Source organism: Manduca sexta, chromosome 14 (genome assembly GCF_014839805.1).
Source record: "Manduca sexta isolate Smith_Timp_Sample1 chromosome 14, JHU_Msex_v1.0, whole genome shotgun sequence".
Lineage (NCBI taxonomy): Eukaryota > Metazoa > Arthropoda > Insecta > Lepidoptera > Sphingidae > Manduca > Manduca sexta.
This window is the reverse complement of record NC_051128.1, coordinates 12,283,600-12,292,862: the sequence shown is the minus strand read 5'-3', so window position 1 is coordinate 12,292,862 and position 9,263 is coordinate 12,283,600. Positions and strand designations below refer to the sequence as shown.

The 9,263-nt window shown below is 36.7% G+C and overlaps 1 protein-coding gene across 1 annotated transcript in view; it reads left to right on the top strand.

Annotated features, from left to right (window-relative positions):
- The first annotated feature begins 3,992 nt into the window (after positions 1-3,992).
- The window catches only part of LOC115452646 (kinesin-like protein KIF12), a 30,305-nt gene continuing 25,034 nt past the window's right edge, over positions 3,993-9,263 (top strand). Inside the window, exons 1-2 of the mRNA XM_037438450.1 lie at positions 3,993-4,804; positions 5,123-5,273. Of these exons, the coding sequence (XP_037294347.1) occupies positions 4,654-4,804; positions 5,123-5,273 (302 nt within the window). The 5' untranslated portion in view covers positions 3,993-4,653. The remainder of the gene's footprint in view (positions 4,805-5,122; positions 5,274-9,263) is intronic.

Sequence of the window (9,263 nt, the reverse complement as noted above, 5' to 3'; positions counted from 1 at the left end):
CACGCACAATGTGTTATTCTTCATTGACGATACAAGGAAATGTAACTGATAAATCAATATAGCCTAGTTGCAAATTAAAAATCTTCTATGTGTTTTATGGTTGAATAGTACCTATATGTACTAATAATAATAATGGCCCTATATCTGCTGGGAACAGGCTTTCTCTATCGCAGAAAACGTGGTCTTATTCTGCCTAGTGGAGACCCTTCACGGAAGTATTTTCGATTGACTTACGTAGACTTCTTAAATATAAAGACTCCCTAAAAGATTATAAAAGTAATTATAAAAGACACACGGGGCTTTTAAAATTTGCAACAAGGATTTAAACCTCTTAGAATAACGTACAAAACAGTGGAAACAATATATAACGTAAAGTAATGTATCAAAAATGGGTGCGCATCGAACCGCGACTGACACGTCATTGTGGTCTCGCGCAGCGGACCATACGTATTGTACTACACTTATTAATGAGCAATTTTTGTGCAATTGAATATAAAGATGTGATTTTGACTACCGGTTTGGTATAACTGTAATTACATCGTTACTTTCAGTTAGGATTTTGGAACCTATATACTTAGGAATTAGGGTTTATTATCAATTAAATGTAGAGTCGATCAAGCCGCATCCACGATTACTCATAGACAATAACGACAACTTTTAATTGCAAAGCATGAAATAAATTATATTTTTTTATACACTGGTAAAATAGCAAAAGCTAAAGAATGTAATGAGCCCAAACAAAAACAAGCAAAGAAAAACGAATGTGATTTGATAAGTTCGAAATTTAAAATTATTCATTTAAATTTAAAGTTGCCAACATAATGGCGTATGTGACCCAGTTCAGTAATTTGTTTTGATAAATCAGTCCCACTATGTCAGCCTGAAAATTGAGGGTCAATCGATAAAATTTAATCGGCAAGCGATGAATTACATGACTATGATAAAATCGTTAGTTGGTTCTTTGGTAGAGGTTTTTTTTTTCTTGTATTATAATTTTTGTTGGGGACACGAATCTCTATATAGGTAGATCTATACTATTATATAAAGCTGAAGAGTTTGTTTGTTTGTTTGTTTGTTTGTTTGAACGCGCTAATCTCAGGAACTACCGGTCCAAACTGAAAAATTCTTTTTGCGTTGGATAGCCCTATGTTCGTGGAGTGCTATAGGCTATATATCATCACGCTATACCCAATAGGAGCGGAGCAGTAATAGCTAATCTCAGGAACTACCGGTCCGAACTGAAAAATTCTTTTTGCGTTGGATAGCCCTTTGTTCGTGGAGTGCTATAGGCTATATATCATCACGCTATACCCAATAGGAGCGGAGCAGTAATGACTAATCTCAGGAACTACCGGTCCGAACTGAAAAATTCTTTTTGCGTTGGATAGCCCTTTGTTCGTGGAGTGCTATAGGCTATATATCATCACGCTATACCCAATAGGAGCAGAGCAGTAATGGCTAATCTCAGGAACTACCGGTTCGAACTAAAAAAAATATTTTGTTTTGGATAGCCCTTTGTTCGTGAAGTGCTATAGGCTATATATCATCACGCTATGACCAATAGGAGCAGAGCAGTAATGGCTAATCTCAGAAACTAGGAGTTTGAACTGAATAATTCTTTTAGTGTTGGGTAGCCCTTTGTTCCTGGAATGCTATAGGCTATATATATCATCACGCTATGCCCAATAGGAGCGGAGCAGTAATCGCTAATCTCAGGAACTACCGGTTCGAACCGAAAAAATATTTTTGTGTTGGATAGCCCTTTGTTCCTGGAGTGCTATAGGTTATATATCGTCACGCTATGACCAATAGGAGTGGAGCAGTAATGAAACATGATGCAAAAACGGGGACAATTTATTAGTTTTGAGAGCTTCTGTTGCGTGCGCTGCGTAAACGGTTAAAGTTATGCAACAATAATGTATGACGGGATTGTTCCTCTTAAAAAGTTCTACAAAAATATATCATAAAACAAAATCCCCCGCTGCATCGGTCTGCCCGAACGTGTTAAACTCAAAAACTACCCAACGTATTAGGATAAAATTTGGTATGGAGACAGTTTGAGACCCTGGAAAGAACATAGGCTCCCGGGAAAATATATAGCGTGACTTTTATAACGGAAAACTTTAGCCCGAAAAACTTTGTAATGCGTGCGGAGCCGCGGGCAAATATTATTATATAGGTAAGAGTTAAAAGTATAAGTAGGTACCTCCTCTTAATAAATTGGTCAGGTCTGTGGATGGAACCATTTTATAAGCCAAATACTAAAACCATAACGAATTACATGTTTTGGTAATAGGTATATAGATCATTACCATACCTATATTATCTTACCTATCTAGGTATCTAATTCTCCCGCTCTTCTGCTTATTTAGAGATATAGATTATATCTAAATAAGTGGAAAAGCGAGAGAATACCGGAACTGCCTAGAATCTATAAGGTATTGTGACCAAACAAAGCTCGGTTCCGAATAAGGCGCACCATCCATGTTTATAATTTTTTTTTTATGTAGTGCAACATACTACCATTCTTATTCTTATATTAAAAAAACGTGAAATGATGCAATTTAATCAAAGCATTTCTTTATATTTTTTCATGAAGATTTGAAAACTAAGTGGACCTTCAAGAATTCCGTTGGCTTATAAAAAAATTAAAATAAATTAGTTTATACAAACAATAAATAACAGAGCCTTCTTAAAATAAAATCATGAATATTAAATGCCCTCCAACTCCTTTTTAAAATTACTTTGCAAGGAATGTTTGCTTGGACTTTTCTTTCCCACGACCTTACAAACGTACTAGCGCCAGAAATCAACAAAATAACAACACTTTTGACTTCTCATACCCGGTAAGGGCGAGTGGGGTCAGTAACCGGCAACCCCGACACCCCCACAATCATAACTTATTATTCGGACATTAAATATTAATTCCCTTAGGGAAAACAATACACAATGCATGCCATTCGGTCTCTTGAATGGCTGTCAAACTATTTTTTTCTTGTGGCTTCACGCATGTAAAATGTTGTGATGTTTCGTTGAGTCGCTATTACAAGGTCCTATGTTATATTTTGTGTACAAATTAACTTATATATAAGTATATCATATGATTCTGCCTTTTTGAGTACAAATTACTATAATCCCAAAAGATAAACAAATGGGAAATCATTATTGTCTTTTTTACTTATCACCAACATATAAATTTTAAATCAAATTTATCCAACATAAATAAAATTTACATAGATTTTTTTAATAGCTGAGGCATTAAATATTTATATTCTCCAGGTGTATTATGTTAGTGTTACACATAAATATTTATTTTCATATACTTATTCTTCCTATAGTTTAAACTTAGGGCCAGATTTTTTATGGTTTCTGAAGGCAGAAGAGCTAACGGGCTCATCTATCGGTAAATCACTGTCGCCCATGGATGATAATAAGGGCATAGCCAAGCTGTGTGTCCAATTTGAAATTTCTTTTACCCCTAGATTCGTTTGGACTTCATAGTGCTGAAGGTACACTGTAAGGGTATATTAATTCGATAGTGCGGTATGCGTTTTTTGAATTTGGATCATTCCTGTAAGGTTATGTTGCGCGTAATCTCATGAATAAAAGCATAAATATCAGCCTCTATATTATATATTGGGCTCCTATACTACTAAGGGGACTTAGGCCTTTTTCCACCACGCTGGCCTAGTGAAGGTTGGCAGACTTCAAACGCCTTCGTAATTCTTATACAGAATTTCTCAGGTATGCAGGTCTCCACACGAGGTTTTTCTTTACCCTTAAACCAAACAAAGAATACACATATAACTTTAAAAAAGTCACGAGGAGCGTGCCCTGTTTTAACTTAAAATTGATTTAATTTCTTTCATCGGCGTTTCTAGAATTTACTTTTCAAAATTTTAAATATTATGGACTTTACTATTAATTTTAATTAATAACGTAATAATAAGTTACATGGTTTTATAATTATTTTCCAAATTGGATTATTAGTCTTCTAACTATGCTCACTTATACGTCCAACTATGCAATAATTAAAGGCTTTTAACACAATCCATATTCAAGGTTTCTGGTAGCTTCAGTGCTATTATTCATTAATTTATTGATTGACACAATGTCACTCCAAAAATCTGAAATAATAGTAGTGATTAATTCTAGATTTACGATGTCAGTTTTTGAAGTAACAAAACAACGTCCTACGCTCGCACGTAACAATTACGGCAACACAAACAAATAATATGCTTTTAACCAAACCCCCACAATGAGTATTCAACCCTGGCTGAAACCGCTTTCAGTCTGTGCCCCGCGCTCGTCGACGACTATCGCGCGTCATCATAAGCAATATTTCCCGCTTTTATTGTCATCGTGGTTTAATTAATAAATTCAAAATTGGAATCCATTTGAAAATTTAATAAAGTGCTTCTTTTTTTTAATTGGTACTGTGATGAACTATCGACAAATTAATTAAAATAAAACAAGTGGTGTGTCAAAGTTTAGAATTCAATTCAATAAACCATTTTCTTTATAATGATATCGAACCCGCATAACATGTTGCATTTAGAATTGGAAACTCGTTTGAAGTTTATTTTACGAGCATAGACATTTTACAGTTATGAAAATTAATGTCAATCGCGAAGATGCGATTTGGAACAAGAGATGGCGCTGAAGAATCTGCAGCTGTTTCGTCCTATGAACGCCGGTATGACGTATCCACACCGGCAAGCTACGCCGATGAGAGCAACGCCGTCGGCACTCTCTAGAAGCTTATCGAAGTCAGCCGAGACTTTAGCTGGCACTTCTAAATATGGTAGGTTTTTAAACAGTAGACGAGTAAGAATCACATGAGGCAATTTTAGGAAGAGATGGCTATGAATCGTAAGGTTGCTGATTCGATTCTCGCGCTGAGATAAATGTTACCATAAATATCGGTTTCTGGTCTGGTTGTTCTAATTTCAAAAATATTTTCCTGGATACCCAGTACCCACGTTTTGTGCGCAATATTGCTTATTTCTAACTCCAACGGTTTACGATGTGCTTAACCGAAAATATATTTTCTAATGTGTCCACATTTATCAGTCAGTTTTAAGATTTTCACTAATTAGATATATGCACGTCTTGCATCCAGGTAAAGAGCTAAAAGCTCGTAAGACGCGAAGCACCGATCAACCAAGTAATGGACTTGTTAAAGGCAACAGTTCCCTGGGCCTGCCGGCGATCACCAACAACTGGGGACCAACAGACGATGCCAGCATACGAACCCGTCATAGGAACGGCAGGTGAGGCATTTTTAAACATACCTTGTAACTACCCGATTAAGATAAGTTGGACTGGCAAGTTCTCATAGCAATTTTTTTTATATATCGTGACACTAACGCCTGATGTTGAGTAGAGTGGAGTGGAATAGAATGTCGACTGACTAGAGATGATTACCCCTTGGCAGTCGACACAATTATGCCGGCCTGTTGGAACTGGATATACACAGGTTGATTCCGGAACGCAACACACTTACATGCGCCTCTATGGCTATTTTAAAACCTTATGTTCGGTGGTCGCTATCCGAGCGTATATAAAATATATCCTACAATCAGCAATATAGGTTCCAAGTGCGTTTACACTAGTGGCGATATTTTAATAATTCCATACACCTACGACTCGCCGCGAGTTTGCAAAAGTCAGCCGTAATAGTTACGGTAATAATTGCTTGCGGAAGTCAACTTAAGAAAATTTTCTTATTAATGATAACCTTGTTATATAGCAGGCTAGGCAAATGGCAACTGCCTATGAAACGTTTTAAATTCACTCAATAGAACGATAGTTATGTAGTTATGCTGATGGTAGGATGTGTTAATTTATATTCGCCCAGATAGCGACCACCGTATACAGGGTGTTAAAATCCGCCATAGTAGCCCACGTAAGTGTGTCGCGTTCCGGTATCAGCCTATATATATTTGGTTCCAACGGACCGGCATAATTGTGTCAACTGTCGAGGGGTAATCATCTCTGGTAAGTCGACATTCTATTGGACCGCAATTACAATCAGGTGCAGTTAGGTCACTTAGCCCTGACCGGATAAGAAAAATGTACTCTGGACCAGTGTCAAATAAAAATAGTGTCCAATTTTTTTATTGAAGCTCTGGTTATGTTATGTATTTGGGTCATCTATTTGTTACGGATATGGTTTACTGACAATCAAGGGACACATTTATCTCGTCAATCAGCCATATAAAAAACGTCCTACTATGTTTCAATAAACATCCTCACTTCAAGAAATATAATCGGTCTTAGTTCATAAAGATAATACACTAAAAATAATGTAATTTATAAAACGTTAACTTAATTACACTCAATAAATAAACTGATATCGGTCCCTCACCTCACCGCGACTTACCCGGAGCTTCCGCGCCCGCACGCAACACTACAGATAATTCGTCAAAGGCTCGAGTTTTATTGTTTTGGATATTATCCTCAGACTGCCTCGGCGTAGTTGTGTATTACGGGGCGAGTGTAGTGCTGAGGTTTCGGGTTCGAGCCTCGAGGCGGGCAAAATTATTTTAGGTTTGTTTACTCAGCATCAACCCAGAGGCTGGAATTGGTGCCCGATATGGTGATAGGCTGGTGCTGTAAGCATTACAAACTTTCGTATCTATATTGTTAAAGCAAGATACCCGTACAATAATACGTTATTAATGCGTTCGAGGCGCGTCAATATGAACTTTGGATTTTAAAGGTAGTCACCCAAAATGATGATGACAAATAAAATATTATTCTTACCATATTCACTCACAATCACTACTTTTATCTTTGACGGGATAGGCAGAGGCACAAGTAGTGCATTCACTTTCCGCTTCGTGTATTCCATCCTATGTGATTAGGGGCGAGTCTATCGCTATATCGGAGATAAATTCCAGATTATATATATTTTATTAAAAACTGACAAGTCTTTACATATGAACTTATATCCTATGGTCTTCACACTAGGTAAGCCTGTATCGTGAAGACTCAAATTTGAGATTCCGAGTCGATACTGAATAGAAAAACCTAATATCACAGCCCAACCCGGGGATCGAACCCAAAACCTCAGCAGTGCAGTCGTACCATAATACAACTACGTCACTGAGGCAGTATATATAAAAAAATCTATATATTCTGTATTTCCAAAAAATATACTATTCTAGGAACACCTACACCAACGAAATCAACATATTGGTGGATGACTAACGGCTTTCTCGTTGGCTTCACGCAATTTCCACAAGCCGCCACTTCGGGCGAAATGCTAAATCAAATTGATCACTTCGCACGCAATGCGGTCAGCGATACTTAGAAACGCTGACTCGACTAGGGATGTAACATGTAACTTAAGAAATAATATACATGTAACATAGTTGTTTGTTGTCTACAAAGGTGGGTTTTCCCAGATTTCTCCCCTTCTCCCATTCTTAGAGGTATCCTTCTCCTTACCCCACATTTCCTTTCCAGCTATCCCCTCCAGGGCTCTGCTGTTGCTAAGCCACGGGATTCCAGTATCCCATTCGCAGGGTCCTCCCGGTGTTGAAGGCGGGCTCCGATAAAAAAAGAGTTTTTTGACAATGGAAGATTACTATTGTCCATGGGAATTACCAGTGCCAAAGGTATTAAGGAAAATGCATTTTAATAATGAAACAAGACAATTTATTCTCATCTCTAATACAACATATTTACTTATTAAGACATGTTTCAGTCTTAAAACAATCCTATGAAGGATATATACATATTAAATACCGATATTTGTATCATATTTTAATCTAAATATGTCATTAGCGAATAAATCATCATCGAAACATATTTTGGGCAGATCATAACGCTATATACATATACCTATAGCCGGTCTATATAACATTACGAAGAAAACTTGTATCAATACGCACTTTACAAAGGTCACAAAAATCCACTTAGATTGTCCAATGGAAACTTTAATAGCCGTGTTACTATCAACCTTGATCCAAATCGAGGGGGTGTTGCCGTATACATCGATGTATAATTTAGCCACTATTACGACAAAAATGCTTATATCGACGGCAGCAGACGTGTTCTAGACAAAATGAAGCATTGATATGTCGACTGATGAACTAACTCTGGTATGGGGGTCAGTCGCCTTGAGGAAACCAGTCCGCCAAGCTGAGCTAATTTGGCTAATGTGAAGCAAAGTTATTGATGAGAAATATGTTAACACAGAGAGTAGATACAGGGTACGGATATAACTAGTGACTTCCTTAGGTGATGGGAAATGCAACCCTTCAGGGCAGGGACACAAAAATCCTTACAAATACTGACCATACTCCAAGCCTGTATCAAAAAGAGATCACAATTACAACATATGGAAAATATCTTCTTCTTCTTCTTCAGCCTATATATTCACCCAATGCTGTAGGCCTCTTGCAATGCACGCCAGGTTGTACTGTCCAGGGCAGTCATCATCCAGGTTCGTCCCGCCACGTGGACCAAGTCGTCGGCCCATCTCATTTAACGCCTGCCAAGTTTCTAGGAACAGTTGTTGGTCTTCCATACTCACGGCAAATATATCAAATATAAATCTAATGATTTCTTATATTTACGAATGAATGTTAGACATTGAAATTTAAATATTTTTAATTTTATCGTGATTTTTATATTATAATTTTGTTCAAAGTTACAATATCTACTTAGATTTTATAAAATTGTTAAATGTAGGTAGATATTGCAAATTTCACTTTTCGGACGACCAACACCCCATTACTCTTCATGACTAGAAGGCTGCATTCTTCCAAATGTCGGGAGAAAATTGTAATATAAAAAAACGCGAACAAATTCCAAAAATAGTTTTATTTAAAAACATAAATCTAATGAAGAATAGCAGTAAATACATCAATTTAATTCTACGATAGGTACTTATCATAATGGAAGTGATTTTCGTGCGAAACTTCAGTCGTTCGCCAAAACCAATCTAGTAAAAATTACAATATAATACACGGTTCACACGATCAGTTGAGACTCAATATAATTATTGTAACCTATTGGTACTAATATAATTTTTAAAATGTGTATTTGGAGTTAAGACTTTAAAAACTAGGCAGCTTTAGTGTTTTTACTAACCTATACTTAGAGAATAATAAGAAGACATCACACATAATCTCGCAAGTTTACAACTTCAAAGGGATAGGTAGAGTCGTAGCTTATGTTTTTCGAACTGAATTCAGTCGTCAATCTTCATTAAGCACGAATTCTAGCTTTTATATTGGCGATTTTTTTTA